The following is a 26,007-nucleotide window of genomic DNA, read 5'->3' on the forward strand; positions in this document are numbered from 1 at the left end:
GAATATTAAAGGGTGCTTCTGATCGATCTATTTTAAATTCTCTTTAATCTTAATGGCCTTAAGTCTTGGGAGGGGCATAGACAGCAGTCTTTGGTGCATCATACTGTACCCCAGCATGCAACTATTCCACCTGCTTAGTGCATGTTTTTTAGGGAAGCAGTTACACTTGTCTGTAATACAGTTTGAAGTCATCTTGAATAAGACTAGAAGGTAATGTATCTATTATTTAGCTGATGTGCCTGTTTTTAATTGGGCAAATGTTTTCTAGGTGGAACAATTAAGCCCTTTTCAACTGTTGAGTGGAGCAAAAAAAAAATTGGCTGCATATTGTTCAACTTAACCATCAGGTCACATTTCCAGAGTACAATGGTGATGCATTGTAATTTGCAGTGGATGTTTTGCCACATAGCTCTGACAAAGCAACCAATTATAGCATTGATAATTTTCTGAAAGATCCATGCTTGCTTAAAATGGGTTCATGAAAAGTCTCCAAAAGGTATGGAGGAAGCTACTTGTGAGCATGTAATTATTCACTCTTTCTGACAAAATCCTTCTTATATTGACAAAACCATGTGCACTGCAGGGAGGCAGATGTTACTTGTGCAGAGAGTATTAGATTTGAGTGGGGTTTTACTTCAGTGAGATCTATATTGCCATGTAAAAATAAAGCCGTCAGTATTAACCCTGCACAGAAACAAAATAACTAACCCAAATGTAATTCTCTCTGCACATTTTGCGTCTGCCTCCCTGCATTGCACATGGTTTTGTCCAGCTAAGAAGGATTTTATCAGAAAGCGTGAACTAGAATAACCCCCATAGTGGTTCAAGAGCAGAATTGAGTGGAAGAGCCCATGTTACAGCAGCTAGGGCATACCATTGTGTATATTGTAGACCTTAATAAAGAGATGGGATTTTATAAAGTAGACTGCTTAAGAGTCTGCTTGAGTATGGTATTCTACTGTTTAGGTTGCTTTATGTTACTGAAAATAGGGTTATACATTCTGTGCATTTATCACTGTTTGCTGTCGTAAGAACGTTCTGCAAGTTAGCACTGTCTGCAAGCAATGGCCTGGCACTTGCACCTATAATGCTTTACTCTTTACAATGTCTAATAATCTGTCTTCCGTTACGCTCACACCTTCCTTTATACCTGTTCATAGTATAGCATCATTCTGAAGAATGTGTGTGTTAACCATTCTAATGAAAGAAGCTATTGCTGAATGTCAGATTGAGTCCTGAGGAAGTAGGAGCAGATTGGGGGTGGTGTGAAGAATTTGTGGGATACAACCTGTCACAGCTCAATGTGAAAGTACATTGTAGAAGCTGGGCTTTTAACTAGTTGCAGTATAAAACCTAAATCTGTTCAAAAAATAAAGCTACAGTTACTGGACATAGAAATGGATAACGGGGTTATGACCTCTTCCTATGCAATTGACAATTGCTTGCCATAGACCACAAAACTAGAACAACCTGTTCAGTTACTGAAGTTCTGTAAGGTATGAGAACTTATATCTTTGTGTAATTAAAACGAGCTTATTTTCGCTTTTTAGCTATGACTGGTATACATAAGACTACCTAATTACTGCTTTAAAATGAATATTTATCTTAAGACTGGTTTTCAATATGATAGGTTTATTTTGTGTTTGGTCTCCTCTTGTCTATAGGCATCAAACTGAGGATGGTGATCGGAATCCTTCAGATGAAGATGATGAAGAGAAGCCTGGGAAGAGGGTAATGGGTCCAAGGAAAAAGTTCTACTGGGATGACACTATTAGGTAATTTTATGTTGGACTTCACTGTCTCATGCAAACCCCTATGCTTTTTGTTACAAGCCATAAGGAAGGTCAGTGGTTAAAGGTTATTCCTGAAGAGTCCTGAACACCAAAGTTTTATGTTCCATGTAGCAATTGGGAGAACAAAAAGAGGCTGAATGTGCGAAAACATGTCAAATCCACCTTCAAATGGGCCAATTACAATAGAACTGGAAGACCTGCTGAACCTTCAAGGAAGAGACCCGAAGACCCGGATGCAAGCCAGTGTAAAAGTCAAAATTCTGGAAAGGCAAAAAAATAAGGAATCCCTACCATGGACAGAACACCATTCAAAATAGGTCCACCAAATCTACTCACGGAGGAAAGTTTCAGAGTACAAAACCTAGTTTTGGAAACTATCCCAGAACCCTCTGTCCCTTAGGACCGATGTTGCAATAGCCATCTTGTTAACGCTAGATGGGCTAGGTCGGGGTGAAGGTATCTGCCCTAGAAGATCCAGCCTGAGAGTGAGACTCCTGACTTCCTGCATGGTGCCTTGACTTTTAATATATCACTGATGGTTGATATAGGTGACCGGGGTCACATTGTCAAATTGCACATTAACCAGTTTGCACTGAATGAAGGGCCATGCTTGACAAAGTGTGCAGTAAATGGTCTGAAGCACCACGAGGATGTTGATCAGTTGACTGATCTGTCCACCGCCCTTAAAAGGTGTAGAGAACCTCTGGGATATAGGTAACCAGGCACCCTGAGAGATGGGTATAGGAGAGGCAGGAGGTTCTCTTCATGCATGCAGAATGGGTACTCGGCGTGGGAAAAGAGAGGGCAGAAATACCTGTGCACCACTCCAGATCTGCTGGCAACTTTCCCCTTTGCCTGTGGTATCAGTCACGGATACCAGTCCCTCTGAGAACAGACCATTTCATGAGGCTTAGCAACTCTTAAGGGTCTGTTCCAGGTATCCTGTGATTTGAGCAAGCACCCTCTCTGATATCACTATTGCATGTAGCTGCTGGCAGCTGCCAGTATCCCCAGCATAAGTGAAGTAAATAGCTGGCTTCTGAACATGAGATACAGCTATAGCTCAAAAGTGTACATGGTTCTTTCCACTGGCGGGCTTACACAATCACCACAAGCTTAAATTTTGGCATTTCACCCTCCCTGTGGCTGCCCATAAACAGTGGGTCTGAGTTTCTGAGATTTCGCTCCTTTTTGGGGTTGAATCCACTAGAAGTCATTCTGACAGAGGCCACTTCCCCGACAGGAATTCAGCTTCTAAAGGTAAATTTTCTAGTGCCAGTCGGTGCATTTTTTCCTCACTGCACTTCCTCCTGAGATGTAGTAATTGGTGGCTTTGGACCAGTCTATTTAATTCTCTACTCTCAGATGGACTTATTGCTCCTGCTGAAGTGGATTTTTTTTTCCGGAAGCCAAACTGCTCGGTCATGGCGATCTTGATTCTTTATGCATGGACAAATAAGGTTGTGGGTATGTACTTTTTTTCATAGGGAAATGCTCAGATCCATGATCCACAGCATGCAGACCAAATTATTTTTGGTCTCTCTAGACAGCGGGGTCATGTATCTATGCCTTCACGTTTGGCCAGTTCAACATTCTACCTCAGTGTTGCAGTCTGATCCAATCACTATCAATGCCTGGCCCTTCCATTCAGTATAGTTATGGCTCAGCCTTCACTAGATAGGATCTTCGTAGAAATGCAGACTTGGCTTCACAGTTACAAAAGCACCAGTTACTTCAGTATCAAGGGTGGATCCTGAATTTTGAGGAGTCACACCTAATACCTTGTCATTGCCTCTAGTTTCTGGATGTGGTTTTAGACTCCTCTCCAGCAAGACTTTTTACTGGAATCCAAAGCACAGGTCTCCAGAACCTGGTCACACTTGAGAGATCTGGCTTTCTGTCCTCACCTTTTTGGCTAGTTTTTTTCCCGTTCTGTTCTTTTGCCTCCAGCCACGCCCACTTTACAGCTTACAGTTCTCAGGTGAAGCATCTTAAATGTTTGCTACCTGGGAGTGGGTGTTGAACATCCCAAGTTCCAGTGTACCTCCAGCCTTGCTGATGGAAAAAATAGGATTTTAGATTACCATTTAAACTGATGCAGACTGTGGGATATTGCTTTCCCTTTTTCACGCCCAGTCTTGATGTTTTTGTTGAATTTCTTTTCTCTATTGATTTTGTCTTATTGTTCTAACCATTGCACTAAGTAAAGGTGCCCACACATGGTACATTTTGGGGTAGAGGTGTTTTTTTGTACTAGATTGCATTGCATCCAGTTCAAATAGCATGCGCTGTGTAACTAGATGCGATAACATCTAGTACAAAAATTACGATATGAGCTACACTGGACCATGCATCGCAAGCTAAAAGAAACCTGGTCTGATTTGAACTGCAAGCGATGCATTTTGAACTAAAAAGTTCAAGACTCATCCAAGAAACTCACCATGTGTAGGCACAGTTACTGCTACTTCATACATCTTTCTGGCTACTCCTGCGCCTTAAAGTAGTTCTGGAATTATTAAGGGGTGGAGTTTTACATTTTATTATTTCTCTCTTACTAGTGTTATGGATAACCAGCCGTATGTCATATTTTCTGATTTACCTTTCCTTTTTATGCAGGAATTTGCTTTGCAATCTAGTGAAGATTAAAATAGGATGCTATGAGCTTGAGCCTAATAAAAGCCAGTCGCCAGAAGATTATCTGAAGACCTTTATGGAAACAGAAGTAAAAGCTCTCTGGCCGAAAGGCTGGATGCAGTCCAGGTAAAAGACCACAGGACAAAGGCAATTTCACTTTACTTAAAGCATGATGTTTTGTGAGATTTCTGACATTTTGCTTTCAATACCTTTTGCAGGATACTCTTTAAAGAGAGCCGCAGTGTACATAATCACCTCACTTCGGCTCCGTGAGTATAATCCACAATTCATTACCTTAAGTGTCTGTCTGTCTTCACCATTCTCCAGTCCTGTAAAGTTTTGTTTTTATAGCCAATGCATTGTAGACCTCCCTTTTTTTTTTTTTTTTCACCATCATATGCATACTTGTTGAAAGCAGAATGGATTGCTTTCTTTGGGCAGTATTCAATGAGAATTATTCTCCGTGCATGGCGAGAGATTTTTTTCACTCGCCCTGTTCCGGAGGGCTCGCTGCCACTCCTGCTCCCACTATTCAATGTGGTTAAGACTCGCCGCGAGTCTTAACCCCTGCAGCGGACGAGCGTCCGCGGCAGGGAGCTGGCAGGGAGCCGGGGGATGGTGGAAGCCAGGGAGATTAAAGTCTCCCTGGCTGCCCCAGAACATATGTGGAGGGGAGGAGGGCTCCCCGGGACCCAGGCAGCACAAGCTGCCCCCCCCTCCCTCTATAGCCAGCGGGGGGCCCAGTATTCACTGCACCCGATCGTGCAGATGTAATGATCGGGTGCAGTGAATATATGAATATCTAATTGTAAGCTTGCGAGCAGGGCCCTCCTACATTTTGACTGTCTGTAAATACCCTGTTTTGTTGTATCACTGTCTGCTATTGTAAAGCGCAACGGAATATGCTGCGCTATATAAGAAACTGTTAATAAATAATGAGCGGCTCGAGAGCTTCGGCCCCCTGCTGGCTGCTCTGTGTAAAAAAATAATTAAATAATAAAAAAAAAAAAAAAAAATCAGGATTTTTTTTTTCTGTGAAGGGGCACGTTATTTTTATTCATGTGCTTATAAAGCACATGAATAAAAATAACGTGCCCCTTCACAGAAAAAAAAAATCCTGATTTTTTTTTTTTTTTTTTTTTTTTTTACACCAAAATTAAAAAAAAAAAACCTTTTAGTTTAAAAGTTCACATTCCAGTTCTCCATGAAAAGATGGAGAATTGCTACACGGAGAGACACGGCGAAAATCACTTAAAAAGACGGCGAAAATATCACATTGAATAGGGTGGTTCACTTTTGGAGAGCAAAATGCTCCTTCCAACGCGAAAATAGCACGAACTCGCCATAAAACACGGCAAATTTTTCTCATTGAATACTGCCCTTTGTGTGCTTCATTTAATTAGAAGGGAATGTGCATTTGTTACATTTCTCTAGGATGGCTCCAATACTATCCCTCTAAAGAAAAAAAATCCCCTCATGAAAGAGAAGAGGCTTCTCAGACCTTTTCTTTGTCTCACATTTAGGGGGGGTGGGGGGTGCGGGCAACCTTTTAAACCATGTGCAGACTTGTAATTTTTTGCTAATTTTCCTAATGTTTCTGCAATTTGTTTTCTTCTTATCTGGCTATCCAATTGAATCGGCTGATAAAGACCTGTTTTGCAGTGAAAACACACCTTTGTGTTCTACCGATACAGCCTCGTTTTTGCAGATAATGGGGCCGCTTTCGGTTATTTGCAGCACACTGGCTTCTCGGGGCTAATAAGCTCCAAGCGGGCCTATTGCCTGTAATCAATGATCGTGGCTAATCGGATATCCTCCAAAGAAGTCTCTTACTACAGCTATCCACTTTGCATCATAATTTTGCAAATGGTTCCTCATTGGTTCAGACTACTAGGAAGTCCCAGTTGTCCAAATGCTCTTTATCCATTCCCAGCTAAGGATTGGGCAAAGTGGGAGACAATTACACCCATGTAAGCTCATGTAGTTAGGTCTTCTTCCATGGAAGTGTTTCCGGTCAGGCTCTACTGATCAGATTATAAGAGAATTTTCTCAAGACTGCTTATTCTATTACGCGTCTAACTCTTTATTTGGCTTGTGTAGCTAAGACGGCCACATGCCGATGTGAAGATATAGAAGACAGTCTCTCTTCGGGTGCTAGCCCAAGAGTCTTTTTGCCCTTGGTAGCACATCAATTTCCTATCTCAGAGGCAGCTGTGGGCGCAGGGTTCTTAACCTCCGAGGTTTTTGCTTCAGTAGTAAAAGCTATAAGATCCCTGGCTTCACAACTGTCTTTCATAGTCAAACTCCCCCCAAAATTAGAGGCCCTTTCATACTTAGGCAATATACTTTTTGGACAGGATTATTGCCACTCTTGCTGCTGCATCCAAGACTTCCTTACATCGTCTGTTCCATCTAGAGCAGGCATGTCCAGAGTCCGGCCCGCGGACCAACTGCGGCCCGTGATGTCACTTTAAGTGGCCTCCAGCCGGAAGCAGGCAGAGAATTAGATGCGGGACACACAGCGCGGGACTGTCTCCTCTCCTTGTGGTGCCTGCTTGGCCTCTCCATCCTCTGGCTTACATAAGGGGCCATACAGAGAAGGAGGGTCAGGTGAAAATACACTGAATGGGGCAGAGTGGGGGACATACAGAAAAGGGGGGAGTAGGCAGGGAAATATACACTGAATGGGGGCAGAGTGGAGGACCTGCAGGGAAGGGGGGGCAGGCTGGGGGACATACAGTGAATGTGGGCAGAGTGGGGGGGACATACAGGGAAGGAGGGTCAGGCAGGGGAAAATACACTGGGGGCAGAGTCATGGTTTAGGCTTAATGGTTGGCCCCCACACATTTTCACCTGACCAAATCGGCTCTTTGCAAAAAGTTTGAACACCACTGAAGCCATACCGAGTTTTTGTTCCTTCGCCCTCCAGAAATGCCAGATGTCAATGGTGAAGATTAATAGGATGAGGGATTCAGAAAGTGAGAGATTTGGCTACGAAATCTCCAGGTTTGCTTTTGACATGTAAATGATTGCTGCTTTAAAAAAAATGGAGATCTCTATCTTTCACTTTCTGAATCTCTCATCCTAAATGTCATAACTTATTAAACTGAAATCACAAATTTTAGTAAAGCTGAAATCAAATTTGATAAGCAAACACTAGGGATGCAAATAAATTTACAATGAAAATCTGCTTTTATTCACAGAGGCAAGAAAAAGGTTATATTGGCACCTAAACCCAAGGCAAAGGTATCTTACAATGATTTATTCTATAATTTATACTTCTATTCATTTATATGGGAATGTGTTAGTGCTACAGCACAACCTTCAGATTTAAATTATATAGCTGTATTAACATGGTGTATTTCTGCTCATTATTATTATTTTTTTTTGTCTTGCTTTCTAGGATTCAAGCCCTAAAAAAGAGCAGAAGACTTCTACACCTCTCTCTACTGTGGTCCGTACCCCTTCTCTGAATGCTGTTATACCTACTAGTGGTCCTATTGGCTCTTCTTGTACACCAAACTCTGAGACCATTTGTCTAGATGACTCACTGGATGAAGATCTTTCCTTTAAAACGCCTTCATTAGAGTCCGTCTCTGAAGCTCTGGCTGTGCTTAACAATGGATCTGCTGCAGCATCAAGTTCTCACACAGAAACTCCCACCTCTCGTCCAAGAGTTGCCCTGAGAGAGGAAAAACTAGCTTCTATTATGAGCAAGCTGCCGTTAGGTGGACCTAAAAAGGCTGATCCTCCTCAGCACACATCTAGTCTCATTGCTGGCCACTCGGCTCCTGTACCAAAGAAACCCCAGGATCTTGCAACATCCCATTCAACAGTGGTGTCTGGGCTCATTGCAGGTTCTTCCATTCAAAATCCCAAAGTGTCATTGGAACCACTGCCTGCTAAGCTGCTTCAGCAAGGAATGCAAAGGTCTTTGCAAGCTGAAGTTTCATCGTCGTCTACATCTGCTAATGTCAAGGCTTCTTCTGCTACTCAGGCCAAAGGAGCATGTGCTTTCTCCTCCACTCCCTCTTCATCTACGTCCGCACCAATAACATCTTCAACATATGCCCATGTTTCTTCATCTTCTTCACAAGTACAGAACTCTTCTTCCTTGCAGGCAGTCAAGGTCCATCCACCCCTTCAACAAAATTACGTTACACCTTTGCAAGCAACTTTAAGCAAATCTCATACTAACCCTGTTGTGCGCCTGACCAGCAGCCCCCAGATCTCTTCTACATCGCCCGTTATCAAGACACCTGAAAAACTAGTTTCTTATAGACCTCCGTCATCACCGTCTCCTGGTAGCAGTCAACATACACCAGTATCTCGGACAGCTGCCTCTTCTACCTCTAACTTTATGGCAAAAAATGTGGGTTCACAAGGTTCAAATCCTGGGTTCAAGTCTCCTTATACCATGGCCCCTTCACCCAAGCCTACGTTATCTCCTAGTTCTTCCAGTTCAGGTACTCCTGTCTCCCAGAATACTCAACATCATAAACTGGCCAGTGGAATAAACATTGGACGGCCTTCACCCACGGCCAGCCCCATTTCTTCTGTCAGAGGTACAGTGGTAATTCAGGGAGTCAGAAATCCCTCTGCATCTTCCAAGATGCCTAGCTCATCTCCCAAATCAGTCACTCCTGTTAACAGACAACAAAGCCCTTCCCAAAAAATTCCTGTTTCATCCCCAGTCCAACAAAGCCCTTCCCAAAAAATTCCTGTTTCATCTCCAGTCCAATCTCCAATCCCTTCTCCAAAAATGCCCAGTCCATCTCCAAAACTTCAAAGCCAGTCTCCAAAATTACCTAGCCAGTCTACAAAATCATCTAACCCATCCCCTAAATCACTTAATCATTCACAATCTGGACCTATTAAGACAACAGTTCCTAGCTCTGTTCTTAATGTACCCATCAGCAGAGCCAACCAAAATTCCAATATTACAAATAGGACTCACCTTTCTGGGGGAACAGTGAGTGGAACTCTGGGTGCTACAAAACAGCTAATGCCTCACAGACAACCATCTGCCTCAGGTTCTTCAGTTGCGGCAGCTACCGTACAGGTAAGTCCATAAAGGAAAATGTAGTCCACATTTTAGAATAAAAATAAGTTCACTTGAAAAACCATAATGATTTTAAACTAATCGGTACTTATGTATTATCTGGGCTCCAATGTTAAATGCACCCCATTTTTTCATACCCCTACTATCCAACTACGCATGGAGTTGATTTTATATAGTGTGGCGAGCCACCGTGCCCGAAGCGTGGCGAGCCCCGCGAGGGGACGCGGTCTCATAAGAAAAATGGGAGCCCAGATATTACATAAGTACCAACTAATCTGCTAGTGTGCTTAACCAAAAAACTACAAGCTGTGTGCTTAAAAGCGTGTATCTTTTACTGTTATTCCGAGATACTTTGGGGAGTAATCATTTAGCCTTTTTTCCTGTACCTAAAACATGGTTTCATATGCAGAGCAATCCCCGCTAAATGGATTGCTCCAGCGCTAATTAAATAACATTTACTGAGATTAGTTGACTAAATTTGCTTTGACAATCTGTGCTCAAGCATGGATATTTCTTCCAGTGTAGCCAGAAAGTCTAATAACTAAATATTTTACTTGCCCAAAGTCCCATACATACTGGACAACTAGGGGCACTGCTGATAAAATTAACTATATCAGCAGCGCCACTGGTCACACGGTTATCAATATTGTTTAGTCACATCATCCGCAGACACTGAACATGCAGGCAAGTCGTTCCTTTTTATGGGGCTTACATTTACTTACTGTTCATAACCAAATTTGTCGAGAGGGTACTGTAAGTTGTGTTTCTGTGCAGGGTAAACGCTGGCTGCTTTATTTCTACACAGCCATTTAGATTTCAATTTGAACCCCACCCAGATGTAACACGCTGCACATGTTACATTCGACTAACCTGCAGTGCAACATTAAAGTTGGGCTTTGTGATCCAGTCTGAATTAGGTCCATAATGTGAAGTGTATGTATGTATATTTTTTTCATACAGAGGTTTGCAAAAGTCACACCCTAATGGGCCCTACACACATAGCGATGTGTGTAGGGCGACCTAGCTATGCTAGGTCGGGCTGTACTGCGCCGCTATCGCATAGCACACAGAGCTGACAGCCCACACACAGAGCGAGCTGTCAGCTCTGTGTGCTAAGCGAGCAGACAGCGCCAGTGTTCTCCTGTGGGAGAACCCTGCCGATATTGATGGACACTGTCCATCAATCTCGGCCAGCGATAAAGACGCGCGGGGACGCGCATTGCTGCCGATATAGTCCCCACACATACACCGATGTGAGGGCATTTTCTAAGCGACTTTGCCAAACTAAGCAAAATCGCTTAGAAAATGCCTTAATATCGGCATGTGTGTAGGGTGTATAAAACTTCAATGGATTTCTTTTGTTATTTATTATTATTTTTTCTACTGACATTTGCACAAAAACCTCCAAATAAGTAAAAACATTTGTTTGCATAAGTATTGAACTCGTCTAGATTAGTACGTGTCAGAACCACTTTTTACAGCAATAACATACTGTTGGGGTAAGTTTCTTCTACAAATGTGTCCATGTGCATCTTTTTGCTAACATCGGGCATTTTTGTTTCCTGAAAATATTAGCATTATGACTAAAACACGCAAGCAGATCTGTTATGTGGCATTCCTATACTCTGTGTGACTGCCGCATCTGCATGCAAAAGGCTTAGTATTTTCCAGGAAAATATATTAAATAGCATTTTCGCTAGGTTTTGTGGTTTTCCCTACTTCCCTGTAATAAAGGAACGAGCAGTGGAAAGTTTGTGGCACACCATTTTTTGGATTGGGATCAAAAAGCTCCAATGTATCTTAAATGACCTTAAAACCTTATCCAGCGTGAAAGGAACTACTGAAAATACACAGGTCCAGTCCCCACATTCCGACCTGGGATAAAACAATGGTTAATCCTGGGTTGCTTTGCAGTGTGAACGGTAGCCCAGGTTGAGCGACCCGGGTCCCTTTCACACTATAAGGAGGATGCAGTATCTGCTCCAATCGCTGCCACCTCCCAACCCACCGCTGATGTCAGCGACCCAGCTTGTTGCCATGGGGGACCTTGCGTTGTAAATACTAGGTCTCTCCTGGGAGAGACCCGTGTCCAAATCCCTGGTGAAATCCGGCGTTTGCTGTGTGAAAGGGTTATAAGTCACCTTGACTTCATTCTCACCATGAACTACAGTATGCAACTCCTTCAAAGTGAAAGCCTCACGGCTTCCCTCACAATACTCCTTCCCCTTGTCTTTTGAGGCATGACATTGTGTCATCCAAAATATGGGTGCAACTTTAATGTCTTCACAGTTGAGCCAACAGTCTGTGTCTGTTCCTGCCTTCTGCATGTCTGTAACTTTACATTTAACTGAATGTGAATGATTCTTTTTTTTTTTTTTTTTTGGTACTTTATTTTCACCGCTTTGGTTCAGAGTCAGAAAATAAGGAATATTTTAATTATATGGAGGTTTTCTCCCTAAGTGACCTTTTTATAATGATTTACAGCTTGGGATCATTGAAAACACATTATCCAGTTTTACATTCAACTTGGAGCTTGAAATCTTTTTAATCTGCAAAGGCTGCTGTGTGGAAGTTGAGATTTCCAGTGGCATCCTTTCAAATATCCACGTGTGTCCATATAAACACGACCGCTTCTACATATCCTATTTTCTTTGCACAATGTATCAACCTGAGGAAACTTTGTAATGTAAAGCTGCTGCTAAGCACTATTTCTGATATAAACAAAGCCATTGAAAGTCCGTCATTGGACATTTGTCTAGAGCAGTGGAAGCCAACTCCAGTCCTCGAGAGCTACCAACAGTTCACATTTTCCAGACAACCTAGCTGCTGCACAGGCGCACTCATTACTCACTGACACATTTTAAAACATACACAGGTGGAGCTAATTACCTCACTTGTGATTCTATGGGGTGATCTGGAAAACAGCTGCTGGTAGCTCTGGAGGACTGGCGTTGGCTACCCCAGGTCTAGAGTGCCGAACAACAACGCATTCTCAGAATCTGTTTGCTTTTTTCCTCCCAAGAGATGTGAAAGGATATTTTAACCAGAATGAGTCTCCACTTAGAAAATCACTGCCCGATAGTTAGCCATGTGTACTTTTTATACCAAGGCAGTTTGGCAAAAATCACTGCCAGAAGTTTACTATTTAAGTTTTTTTACTTTTTCCACTTCAGTACACAATGTCAGCCTTTACAATAGGTGATCTTCCTGTTTTGAATATTATCTGTTCTTGCTAAAGTCAGTTTAAATGGGAAACAGTCATTGAGTCTACAGCAAGTTGGTCAACAAGCATTGGGTCGGCACAGGTCAACAGGTGGTATTTCATGCCCTACCATCCACTAGAGCGTGGTGGGAGAATAAAATAGTGTGCCGAGTACAGCGATGGGATGCGGTGCACTTGAAACTGTGTCCATGTCAACTGTCGGGTCAAAGTGAAAACCCCCATGTCGACTTTCTTACGGTCAACCTAATGCTTGTATCGACCTAAAGGTGTCGACCTAATGCTTGTCGACCAACTTGCTATAGACCAAATGATCCCAACCTGTTTTAATTAATAGGCCAAACAAACTAACCTGGTATGCCCTTTAAATCCCATGGGCAAAAATACTGACATCCATACTTTTTGCCAACTTTAAACCTGTTTCATTCCTTTCAGCACGTTATGTCCATTCCACCTCTTGTTCAGGCATATTATATATTCTGCATACCCACTTGCATGAAGTCTCAATTTAGTATCTGCTCACTTTCATAAATATCCTTTTGTTTAATAATTTAACATGTCAAATGTAGACTATAGGGTATATTCACGGTCAGGCAGAATATAGAGAGAGATATCTATATCGCCAGTTGGCTGATTTTAAATTAGTTCGCCTGGCTTATTCAGAATGCTTTCCTGATGGAAAACCTTCTGCCGGAAGCTTAAGCAGGCATACCTCCTGATTTATTGCACCGTGCTCACTGCCCGGCACTCACAGGCCTGGCAATGGTGCGAACAGCAGTAGTAATCCGCACGGACCCGGCTAGCAGTGAATTAATGGCCAGGTCCCTGCTCTGGTGCTGCTGGGGATAGCGGCGCTGAAGGCTGCATAAGTAATACTCACTGCAAGCCGGTCCCTGCTCATTAGGTGTCAGCAGCCAGCACTGCTGATCCCCCAGAGCCAGAACCCAACTATATATAGTGTGTGTGTGTGTGTGTGTGTGTGTGTGTGTGTGTGTGTGTGTGTGTGTGTGTGTGTGTATATATTCTATCTATAATATATCTATCAAGGCAAAAACACAGGAGAAGGTGCGCTTCATGGTGCATTTAAAGAGTTTTTATCCCCTTCCCGACATTTGACGTACATTTACGTCATGGCCGGGATGTACTTCCCGACACATGGCATAAATGTACGTCATGACTTTAAACTGTCACTGCGTCTCGAGACGCAGTGACAGAGGGACGATGTCTGCTGTCCCTGACAGCAGACATGTCCCTGCATGCCCAGGGGGGGCTGCGATGTCGCCCCCCCGTCGGCGATCGCTGTGATTGGCTGTTCAGTGTGAACAGCCATTCACAGCGTTTTCCTGTGTTACCAGCGAATCGGACGCTCGGTAACACAGGTGTCAATCACCGCCGGGCGTCAGGGGGCATGAGGGGGTCATCGGTGACGATGACACCTCACCCCACCTGCCCCCAAGGCTGTGATTGGACCCACGGACCAATCACAGCCAAGGCGCGACATTTAAACTACCGGTGACTGCGCTGCAGACGCCATTCCGGTCTGGAATAGCGTGCAGAGCGGTCACCGTGCCTATCTGCCGTGATACTGACCTGATCCTTGCTAATACTTACCTGATCCTTGCAAATACCTTACCTGATCACTTGATCACTGCTTGTAGCGTGCTGGACGCTTCCTGGATCTGACTTCTTGGGACTTCCTGCTGCTGCTGCAGTGTGATAGAGAGATAGAGAGATAGAGAGAGAGATAGAGAGATAGTGACAGAGAGAGCTATATTTTGTGTCTGCTACCCCCCTTTTTGGGGGTGCAGGGGTTTTTTATATATAAATAACTGTCACTGCTGCTGCTGCAGTGTCATAGTGAGAGATAGTGAGAGATAGTGAGAGATAGTGAGAGATAGTGAGAGATAGAGAGATTTGTGTCTGCTACCCCCCCTTTTTGGGGGTGCAGGTTTTTTTTTTATATATATAACTGTCAGTGCTGCTGCTGCAGTGTCATAGTGATAGATAGTGATAGATAGTGATAGATAGTGATAGATAGTGATAGATAGTGATAGATAGTGATAGATAGTGATAGATAGTGATAGATAGTGATAGATAGTGATAGATAGTGATAGATAGTGATAGATAGTGATAGATAGTGATAGATAGTGAGAGATAGAGAGATAGTGATAGAGAGTGTATATTTTGTGTCTGCTACCCCCCTTTTTTGGGGGTGCAGGTTTTTTTTTTATATATATAACTGTCAGTGCTGCTGCTGCAGTGTGATAGATAGAGAGAGAGAGAGAGAGAGAGAGAGTGTATATTTTGTGTCTGCTACCCCCGCCTTTTGTGCTGATCACTATATCTGAGGTGATCAGCAACTTTTTGGGGGCGCAGAGGTTTTTTTTTTCTATATATACCTGTCAGTTGCTGCCAGTTGCACTGTCAGTTGCACCAAAGGTTGTGCACCTGCTGCCCCTCACTGGTAATCAGTGTTGCATCACTGATCACCTTTTTTTTTTTTTTGAGGCTGCTGTGGGTCTTTTTTTAATTTTTTTTTTACACACACTGTGATTTTGTGGGTGTCCTGTGGCCACTGTGCGCTGATCAGTGACGTACATCACTGATCATCTTTTTCGGCACAGGGTTGATCTATTTTTTTTTGTTACTGACCAACATCTGTGCAGGGCCTTTTTTTTTTTTTTTTTTTAACCCCTTCAATTTTTTTTTTTTTTAATTGGGTTCAAATTCCTGTATAAAGTATTTTTTTTTTTCTACACTACATACACACTACACACTACACACTACATACCCCCCGGGTTGAAATAAAGTTTGTACCCCCCCCTACACTATACACGTGTTGAAACATTTCACTACCAGTAACACAAAAATAAAAATGGCATCCCAAATGTCATCCCAAATGTCATCCCAGTCATCCAGAAGAATGTATTCAGCGGAGGAGGCATATGCCATGCTTGCCTCTGATTCTGACACAGCCAGTGAGGCAAGCGGGGAATTTGAAGGATTCATCTTAACCTCATCTTCCTCCTCTAGTGATGAGGGACCCCCTCAAAGACGCCCCCGTAGAGCAGCTGAGACCCCCCCCCCAATAATTGATCTCGTATAGACCCCACCACCAGACAATTTTGAGCCCCAGGTTCCTGAGTTTTTGGCCATGCCAGGAATCCAATTTGATTCCACAGGTCTCAGAGAAATTGACTTTTTCAAATTATTTTTCTCTGATGATTTTATAAATTTAATTGTGGACCAAACTAATTTATATGCCCAGCAGTTTATTGCTCAAAACCCCACGTCATCATTTGCTAGGTGGACCCCTGTAGATGCAGTAGAGATGATGACGTTTTGGGGTCTGGTGTTTCATATGGGCATAGTAAAAAAGCCAGAAATTAGGCAATATTGGAGTACAGATGTTCTGTACAGCACCCCATTTTACCGTATGGCCATGCCCCGGGCTCGATTTGAGACGATCCTTAAATTTTTGCATTACAACGATAATGCACAGTGCCCACCCAGAGATGATCCCACCTTTGACCGGCTATTCAAAGTCAGGCCGGTCATTGATCATTTCAGTGCCAAATTTGAAGAGATGTACATCCCAGATAAATTCATTTGCATAGACGAGTCCCTTATACATTTTAAAGGAAGGGTTAAATTCCGCCAGTACCTTCCCAGTAAGAGGGCAAGGTATGGCATAAAAATGTATAAGCTGTGTGAAAGCACCTCAGGGTACACCCACAGGTTTAGGGTATATGAAGGGAAGGATTCAAGAATTGAACCGCCAGAATGCCCCCCCTCCCTCGTAGGTGTTAGTGAAAAAATTGTCTGGGATTTAGTGCACCCCTTCCTGGATAAAGGTTATCACCTCTATGTGGATAACTTTTACACCAGCATCCCCCTGTTTAAGGCCCTTGGTTCAAGAGGTACAGCAGCTTGCGGTACTGTGCGCAAGAACCAAAGAGGCCTCCCAAAAACGCACATTGCCCAAGTAATGAGAAGGGGTGAAAGCAGGGGAATATGCACCGAAAATATGTTGTTGGTCAAATATAAGGACAAGAGGGATGTCCTTATACTGACAACAATTCACGGAGACAGTACCACCTCCGTCCCTGTACGAGGTACCAGTACCCACACCTCCAAACCTAATTGTATCCTGGATTACAATAGGTACATGGGCGGAGTGGATCTTTCAGATCAGGTACTGAAGCCGTACAGTGCCCTGCGGAAAACAAAAATCTGGTACAAGAAGCTGGCCGTGTATATCATCCAGATGGCACTGTATAACGCTTACGTGCTATTCCGTTCTACCGGCCAGAGGGGGACATTTATGCACTTTCAAGAGGAAGTCATAAAGGGCCTAGTATTTGGGAACCAGCAGGCAGAGGGCCCCAGTACTTCTAGTACTGGCCCCCGTATTGTACCAGGGCAGCATTTTCCTGATGAAATCCCCTCCACTGGAAAAAAGGGCAGGACACAAAAAAGGTGCAAAGTTTGCTATAAAAAGGGAATAAGAAAGCAAACTATTTTCCAGTGTGACACTTGCCCCGACAAACCCGGCCTATGTATAAAGGAGTGTTTTAAAATATACCACACATCTATGGATTTTTAGGTTCATCATTTCACCGTGCTTCGGGGGTCTTGCTAATGCCACATAGCACCCACCATTCATTCCACCAGAATCTGAGCCGCAAAATTCAAAAATCACTCCTTCCCTTCTGAGTCCTGCCATGCACCCAACTGGTATTTTTTGGTCACATGTGAGGCATTGCCGTACTCGGGAGAAATTGGGGCACAGATTTTGGGGTGCTTTTTCTCCTTCATACCTTCTGAAAATGAAAAATTTTGAGCCAGAACTGCATTTTTGTGTAAAAAAATGTAATTTTTCATTTTCACTGCCCAGTTGTATAAAAATTGGTGAAACCCCTGGGGGTTTGAAATGTACACTATACCCCTAGATGAATTCCCTGAGGGGTGTAGTTTGCAAAATGGGGTCACTTGTGGGGGGGTTCCACTGTATTGGTGCTTGGGGGGTCTTGCTAATGCGACATAGCACCCACCAACATTCCACCAGAATTTGTGCTGCAAAATCCAAATATCACTCCTTCCCTTCTGAGTCCTGACACTTTTTGGTCACACATGAGGCATTGCCGTACTCGGGAGAAATTGGGGCACAGATTTTGGGGTGCTTTTTCTCCTTCATACCTTCTGAAAATGAAAAATTTTGAGCCAGAACTGCATTTTTGTGTAAAAAAATGTAATTTTCACTGCCCAGTTGTATCAAAATTGGTGAAACCCCTGGGGGTTTGAAATGTACACTATACCCCTAAATGAATTCCCTGAGGGGTGTAGTTTGCAAAATGGGGTCACTTGTGGGGGGGTTCCACTGTATTGGTGCTTGGGGGGTCTTGCTAATGCGACATAGCACCCACCAACATTCCACCAGAATTTGTGCTGCAAAATCCAAATATCACTCCTTCCCTTCTGAGTCCTGACACTTTTTGGTCACACATGAGGCATTGCCGTACTCGGGAGAAATTGGGGCACAGATTTAGGGGTGCTTTTTCTCCTTCATACCTTCTGAAAATAAAAAATTTTGAGCCAGAACTGCATTTTTGTGTAAAAAATTTAATTTTTCATTTTCACTGCCCAGTTGTACCACAATTGGTGAAACCCCTGGGGGTTTGAAATGTACACTATACCCCTAGATGAATTCCCTGAGGGGTGTAGTTTGCAAAATGGGGTCACTTGTGGGGGGGTTCCTAACTTTTAGCATCTTATGGTGCCTAGAAACCTACATGGTGCCTTAAAAATAATCTCATAAAAAGGAGGCTCCAAAATCAAGTAGGTGCTCCTTCTATTATGAAGCCTGTGGTTTGGTCAACGTGCACACTAGGGCCACATATAGGATATTTATGAAAACAAAAGAATTGGGGGAATCAATTTTTAGTCACATTTCTCTAGTAAAATGTACTGTGTTCCTTAGAAAAATGTATTAAAATTGCAAATCTGCAAAAAAAATGAAATTTTGAAATTTCACCTACACTTTGTTTTAATTCCTGTGAAACACCTAAAGGGTTAACAAACTTCCAAAATGCTGTTTTGAATACTGTGAGGGGTGCAGTTTTTGAAATGGTATCATTTATGGGGGTGTCTCACATACAAGTCCCTCAAAGTCACATCAGAACTGAACTGGTCCCTAAAAAAATCAGTGTTTGAAATTTTCTTGAAAATTTGAGAATTTGCTATTCATATTGTAAGCCTCCTAGTGTCCAAAAAAATGAAAAGGAAGTTGAAATAATGATGTCAACATAAAGTAGACATATGGTCTATGTTAGTTATTAACTATTTTGAGTGGTATGATTATTTGTCTCACAAGCAGAAAATTTAACATTTTGCAAATTGCTAAATTTTCCATTTTTTTCACGACATTTTGGTATTTTTCACAAAAAAACACAGACTGTATCGACCCAAATTTACCACTAATTTGAAGTACAATGTGTCACGAAAAAACAATCTCAAAATCACTGGGATAAGTAAAAGCAAAAAAAAGTTATCCCCACTTAAGTGAGACATGTCAGATTTGAAAAAAAGGGCTCTGTCAGGAACGCAAAAACTGGCTCTGTCAGGAAGGGGTTAATGAGATAAAATATTGAGCCAAAATGCAAGGTGTTTGCTAGTGCTAAAAATACAACTGGGTGGACTGGATACCACGTGACTGACATATATATCAACAAAGGACTTAACAGCTGGGCAACCCTGATCCCTACTATTGTAAAGCGCAACGGAATCTGCTGCGCTATATAAGAAACTGTAAATAAATAAATAAATAATCCCTTAGTGACACGTTTCGTCACGAAGACTTCGTTAGAGGGTGTGGCCACTGCACTTACTGGCTTGCTGTTCCTGTGGACCTCTGCCCCACTCCGGTCTCCTTCAGGCGCCTGCTCGCAATCCAGCGGGAGATCTGTCACGCCACGTGGTATCCAGTCCACCCAGTTTTATTTTTGGTATGAGCAAACAGCTTGCATTTTCGCTCAATATTTTATCTCATTTAAAAATGCACCATGAGGCACACCTTTTCCTGTGTTTTTTGCCTAGATATCTACCTCTCTGGATTCCAGAGGAATTGTTGTTGAAAGGTTGCTGCAGTCCCAATATACATGGACTTTGGTTTTGGCCGTTTAATCCTTCCAATACAAAGGACTCCTTTCTGGATGGTATAATTCTGAAAAATATGCTGTTTCTGCAAAAACCCTACCTACCAACACTGAATACTCTCCCGTTTTGGCATATTCAGTTGCAAGCTAAATATTCATCAATTTTATTTCTTCTAGCCCCAGAGCAGGTGCAAAAGTACCCACTCCCTTAATGACTTAGTACACAATTGAAAGTTTGCCAATTTACAAATTATTATTGGTGTGCAAAAAATATAGCCTCAAATTACCCCGAAATAAACTTTTATTTATGCACCGCTAATTTAATTTCAGAATTTATGTAAAAAAAAAATAGCTTTAATTTTTATGTTAAAAATACTTTAACCACCAATCCTTTTTTTTTTTTTTTCTACTTAACCATTCATAGCATCTATCTATGCCAATGTTTGGAATTTATTACATCAATTCATCTTTAGGATATAAAATAAATAAGTTGGAATCTCACCTTTTTTATATCACCCTCCATTGCATACGTGTACCAGAGCTGCTAGCCGGAAGTACATTGTCAAGACACACCCACATCCGGAATCCTGTTTAGACAGCTGGTGTGTGTATATATGTGTATATGTATGTGTGTATGTATATATGTATGTATATATATATATGTATGTATGTATATGTATGTATGTATGTATGTATATATATATATATTACACACACACTAAACCATTTACAAAGAAAGGAATCCTCTTCCAGTGAGCCGGATATATGTAATTTTACATCCATACATTTATAATCCTAATTGCAAAGGTCGGAATTTGCTAATCCAGGGATAAAATACAGTCCTTGCCAGGCAGTCCCTTTTTGTCTGCGGCTCTCAGAAGCCACAAAAGAAGAAAAACTGTGGTACTCTTTACCTAGAAGGGCGCCCGTCGTGGTGATCGCGGGTACATTTATGTCTGGCCGCGACGCGATGCCCGCGATTTCCCATTGAAACCCATGTTAAACATGGAAATCGCGTCGGTCGCGTCGCGGCCGGCCATAAATGTACCCGCGATGCCCGCGACGCGATGCACCCGATTTCCCATAGGAATCAATGTTAAATGGCCCGACCGACGCGATTTTACTGTTAAATGCCTCAATGGACCCGATGTGGGCATAGGAAACAATGTTAAATGGGCTACAGAGCCCAAATAGGCACAATTAACCCTTAAATGTCCCCCCAAATTTTTAACGCCACCCCACGATCCACGCCAACCCGAAGCGTGGCGAGCGCAGGCGGTACGCGTCCTCCGACCTTTTCATGCCCTACTATCCACGTCGGCGTGGAGTTGAGAATAGAATAGTGTGGCGAGCCACCGAGCCCGAAGCGTGGCGAGCGCACGCGGATACCTTCACAGTTATACGCGTCCCCTCGCGGGCTTCACAGGTGTCCGTGGCGACGCGGACACCTGTGAAGCCCGCGAGGGGACGCGTTTACCTGTGAAGGTATCCGCGTCCCCTCGCGGGGCTCGCCACGCTTCGGGCTCGCTGCGCTCGCCACACTATTCTATTCTCAACTCCACGCCGACGTGGATAGTAGGGCATGAAAAGGTCGGAGGACGCGTACCGCCGCCCCTCGCGGGCTCGCTGCGCTCGCCACGCTTCGGGTTGGCGTGGATCGTGGGGTGGCGTTAAAAATTTGGGGGGACATTTAAGGGTTAATTGTGCCTATTTGGGCTCTGTAGCCCATTTAACATTGATTCCTATAGCCAAATCGCGGGCATTGAGGCATTTTACATGAAAATCGCGCTCAATCAGCCTTTTTAACATTGTTCCCTATGGGAAAATCGCGGTCATCGCGGGCAGCAGATTTTTATGTACCCGCGATTTACCCGCGATGCCCGCGATTTTTACCCCCGACGCCCGCGATTCCAATCGCTGGCGCCCTTCTAGGTAAAGAGTACCAAAACTGTTGACTTGTATATAATAAAAGCTTGTTGTGTTTTGGCTTCATGGAAACTTTTTAGCACTAATATTTCATTTCTCTTAAAGTCTGCAGCAGCATCTCTACTTGCAAATACTTCACCATTGACCCTCATGACATCACCACTATCTGTAACCAGCCCAAATGTGACAACGGCCTCGCTTAACCCATTTGGCATGTTGGGTGGACTTGTCACCATGCCATTCCCGTTTCCTTTGGAGCTGCTCAGTTTTGGGAGTGACACTTCTGGTGCAGTAACATCCCCGGGTTCTACCTCAGCAGCTTTTCACCACAATCTCTCACAGAGTAAGAGCTTCTTCTTCTTTTTTCTTTTTTTTTTTTTTTTTTTGTGTGTAAGCTGATTTTATTAATGTTGACTATTGAACTAATTTTATAAAATGACAGGTCTGAAACATCAAATTATTATATATATATATATATATATATATATATATATATATATATATATATATATATATATATATATATATATATATATATATATATATATATATATATATATATGTATGTATGTGTGTATATATATATATATATAATATTTATATTAATTTAACACCTTTTTATTGTAGAATTTTTAAATTCTTTTTAATAACAGATTTGGCATATTTTAGATGGTTCAAACGCCTCACTTAAGAAAATTCAATGTCCAGTGTGCTTTTTATTAACCATTCAAGAAAACTCATTGCAATAATTAGAACAGTAGAATCTATAAACATTCTGATTTTTATTTAGCCAATATCAACTAATAGAACTAGTCCCTAAAACAGTTGTGTTGAAAGAAATCAAACTGAACCTAAAATCTAACTTACTCTCTAGTCACTTTTTCTATCTTGCACACACAGATTTACTAAAAGGGTTACAGACGACTGCTACGCACACACCCACGATATCTCACTCCAGTTTGACTCCTCACTTGCAACAAGCATTCACAGGTAAGGAGTACTAACTATTTAATCCCAATTCTTGCACCTTGGTATAATTTTCAATTTAACATATTTTACAATAAACTATAAACCTGTATTGTGTCCATTTTCATATATTTACTTTATTTTTTATTATTCATTCTCTTTGTAAAAACCCAAAGTATGTTATTTTTTTGTGTGTATACCATTTACCATGTAAGGCATCTTAGCTTAGTAATTCAGAAATTTACGAATATGCTTTAGTAGAATGAAAAAATATAGTTGGGTATCAAGATACACTGCACCAATACTACTTGGAACAGGGCTGTATTGGGACCATAATTTGTCTTGCCCCTACGAGGAAATGTGACCACCTAGGAAGAAGAGTGGTTCTCAAAACATCCTAAGGTGCTGTGTAGGTTTTCTCATATGCACACTATGGCTCACACCAAATGCAGCACTGGTTCCACTCTCTAGACCCTGGGTGTCAGTACGCACATTCTTAAGGCCCCCAGACATTGAGGCGATTTGGTCCGATTTTGGCCGATTGCGACCAATCGGCCCCTTAAATCGGACCAAATCGCCTCTCCCTGACATGCAGTTGGGTCCGATGCACGGTCCCGTGCGCATCGGACCTGGCTGGCCATCCGACAACCCGTTCTGGGGCGGGTGGGAAGCAGGGACGCATGCGATCCATCACAACGGATCGCATGTGTCCCTGCCGCCGGGAAGGTCCTGGCGGCTCGCACTCTGTTGGGTGTCCGTACACTGCTGCGAGACGTCGCAGGCAGTGTATGGGCACCTTTTAGGTACTGCTGACCACTGAGTAGCGCACACTTTAATTTTGAAGGGCAAATGGACCCTCAGACCACTTAACATGTCACTTCAATTCTTCATATCCAAGTAAAAGAAGGACAACTAAACTACCTGTACATAAATAATGCAAAACGTAACACCTGCCAATTTGGCCATTTCACCCAGTACATACTTTTAGGTACAATGGTTTATAGTACACCCCTTGCTGCAAGGATTGTATTAATTAGGTCATGGAGTTTTAAAAAATGGTGTGGATGCTTTGCTAAAACAGCCAAGCTGGAAGTCAGTGTGCAGATGTGTCCTCATACACCTATACTCATTACGCCATGCATCGTGCGATTCATGTTGTGAGTGAGCAGCCAGGTCCTATGCTGAAATAACATTGGGTACCCTATTTTTTATTTGCTGAAAATTTAACCTGCAGTACAAAATAATGTGAATAAGAGACACAAGGAGACTGCTAGTAAATTTTGATAGTTTTTTTTATATGATGATGATGATACCCCCCAATAAAACATTGCCAATGTTGATCCAATGGGATCTCCTGATGAAAAACTCTATTTTTGCTGAAAATAAACAGGTTCAGTGAATTCTGTGTGATTTTTGGCTGGGCTGATTATTAGAGCTAGACCTTGGGCAAGACCTGACCTGTGATCCATAAACTTTCATTCAATGACTGCAAAGCTGACTCAGTCCTGCATTGTGTCACTTTCCTCATTATTGATGCCCTTGCACCTTCCTCAACAGTATGAACTTTCGAGTTGTATGGTTTGTGCCAGAAGGGTTTAACTGCTATATCTATATCTAGAGATAGAGATATTTATTTATATTACTCCTCTTCCCAAAGGCTTCTTGAAATGAAACAAATAGCAAATAGATTGTATTTTAACTGTATGACCTATTTTTGTGTTAAAAAAAAAAAAACACAGTTTTTTTTTATATATTCAAGGTCAAATCATGTGGACTTTAAAATGTAGAAATTCTTGTTTAAATATAAAAAATTTTTATGGCCTCAACTTTGAAACCAGACTAACATGAAAGTTCTACAACAAATGGAAGCATAGTTCGGATTTTTTAGTTGACCTCGCAATTTACATGTTACATGAACACCTTGTATCACTGAAGGCTAAAATATTACATATTAAAGTTGTTTTTTTTTTACCCTCTACCATCCTAGCAAAATTCATGAAAATCTTAGATGGTCTGGTTGGAAGTTTTGATTTACTATAGATTGACCCAAGCTGGAATCCAACATGACCATCTGTTCAATGTTTCACACAGTCAAGGTCAAGAAGTCTGTGTGGGTGTGGTTTTTTTTTTTTTTTTTTTTTTTTTTTTTTTTTCAGGGAGAGTAACCATTTTCAGACATGTAGCCCTCCCTCCACTCACTCAATCAGGCAGTGCTAGAGGGGAACTACAGGCGCCATTGCAAGCCACATTCTGCACAGACCGGACCTTGTGTAGCTGCAGATTCCTAATTGTCTAGCTACAGCTTCTGCCCCTCTCATGTGTTCACCTCTGGATCTGGCCCTAAGCCACCACTAACTGTGCAGATAGTGAACAGTGAAGGTTCCTGGGTCCCACAGTGTTAACATCAGGGTTGTAAGCGGTTCCAGAGGACCGGGGCACTAGTCTCTAAAGTTTTTTTAGTTTCCCATCCTGCCTGGTTCAGTTTTTTTGTTGGTGCCTCAGGTAATCCCAAGCTTTTTATTTTTAACGTTTTGATTTTACACTGAGCTAAATATTTCCAGAGTCCAGCTGCAAGGTTGAAATTTAAAAAAAAAAAGCGGAGGTACTATTATAAATATTAGTTTACATGCACACTCTCACTTAAGATTTTGTGAGTGACCTAAAAGGGGACATTCCCCATCCTATAGAAACTTCATATAACAATGTATATCATCCCACTGTATCAGTGTTACGTGAAGATCTTTTTGTACCTTCTCTTGTGCATGTACAGCTTCTAAGAATCTCCTAAAGAAGAAATAGACAAAACGTTCTGCACTAGGGAAGTAACATCCTATTTACTTAGTGCTCACAATCAAGGTTATAGGGTTTTTTTTTTCAGTATAAATTTGTGAAGGTGTCCAAATTTCGCATGGAACCATTGCAGACCATAGTGTTGACCATGGAAACATAGGATTACAATGCCTATTTGCATGTTCCCATTGCTCCATGACATCAACAGTCTCTCCACTTTGCCATCCTGACTCAACACTATCAATTCCCCACCCCCCCCCTACTCCTTTGGGTTGGCCACTGCACACAGTACCTTCACAAAGTTAATGGCAGTCATAACTGCTTCTTTGCGACGTCAGGACATCAGAGTAATTCCCTACTTGGAAGACCACCTACTCCTAGCCAATTCACAGGAGGTACTCTTCAGTCACCTCCAGATTACAAAGGACATCCTTCAGAGACATGAGTGGCTGGAAAGTCAGC

The 26,007-nt window shown here is 42.3% G+C and overlaps 1 protein-coding gene across 2 annotated transcripts in view; it reads left to right on the forward strand.

Annotated features, from left to right (window-relative positions):
- Positions 1–26,007, forward strand: part of UBN2 (ubinuclein 2) — a 51,758-nt gene that overhangs the window by 20,555 nt on the left and 5,196 nt on the right. For both annotated transcript variants that reach the window (XM_083156595.1, XM_083156596.1), the window contains 7 exons: positions 1,665–1,775; positions 4,410–4,553; positions 4,646–4,696; positions 7,631–7,673; positions 7,831–9,489; positions 21,895–22,132; positions 22,690–22,779. In XM_083156595.1, coding sequence (XP_083012721.1) covers positions 1,665–1,775; positions 4,410–4,553; positions 4,646–4,696; positions 7,631–7,673; positions 7,831–9,489; positions 21,895–22,132; positions 22,690–22,779 — 2,336 coding nt within the window. The remainder of the gene's footprint in view (positions 1–1,664; positions 1,776–4,409; positions 4,554–4,645; positions 4,697–7,630; positions 7,674–7,830; positions 9,490–21,894; positions 22,133–22,689; positions 22,780–26,007) is intronic.

The sequence above is a fragment of the Crinia signifera genome, chromosome 8 (genome assembly GCF_055691185.1).
Source record: "Crinia signifera chromosome 8, ASM5569118v1, whole genome shotgun sequence".
NCBI lineage: Eukaryota > Metazoa > Chordata > Amphibia > Anura > Myobatrachidae > Crinia > Crinia signifera.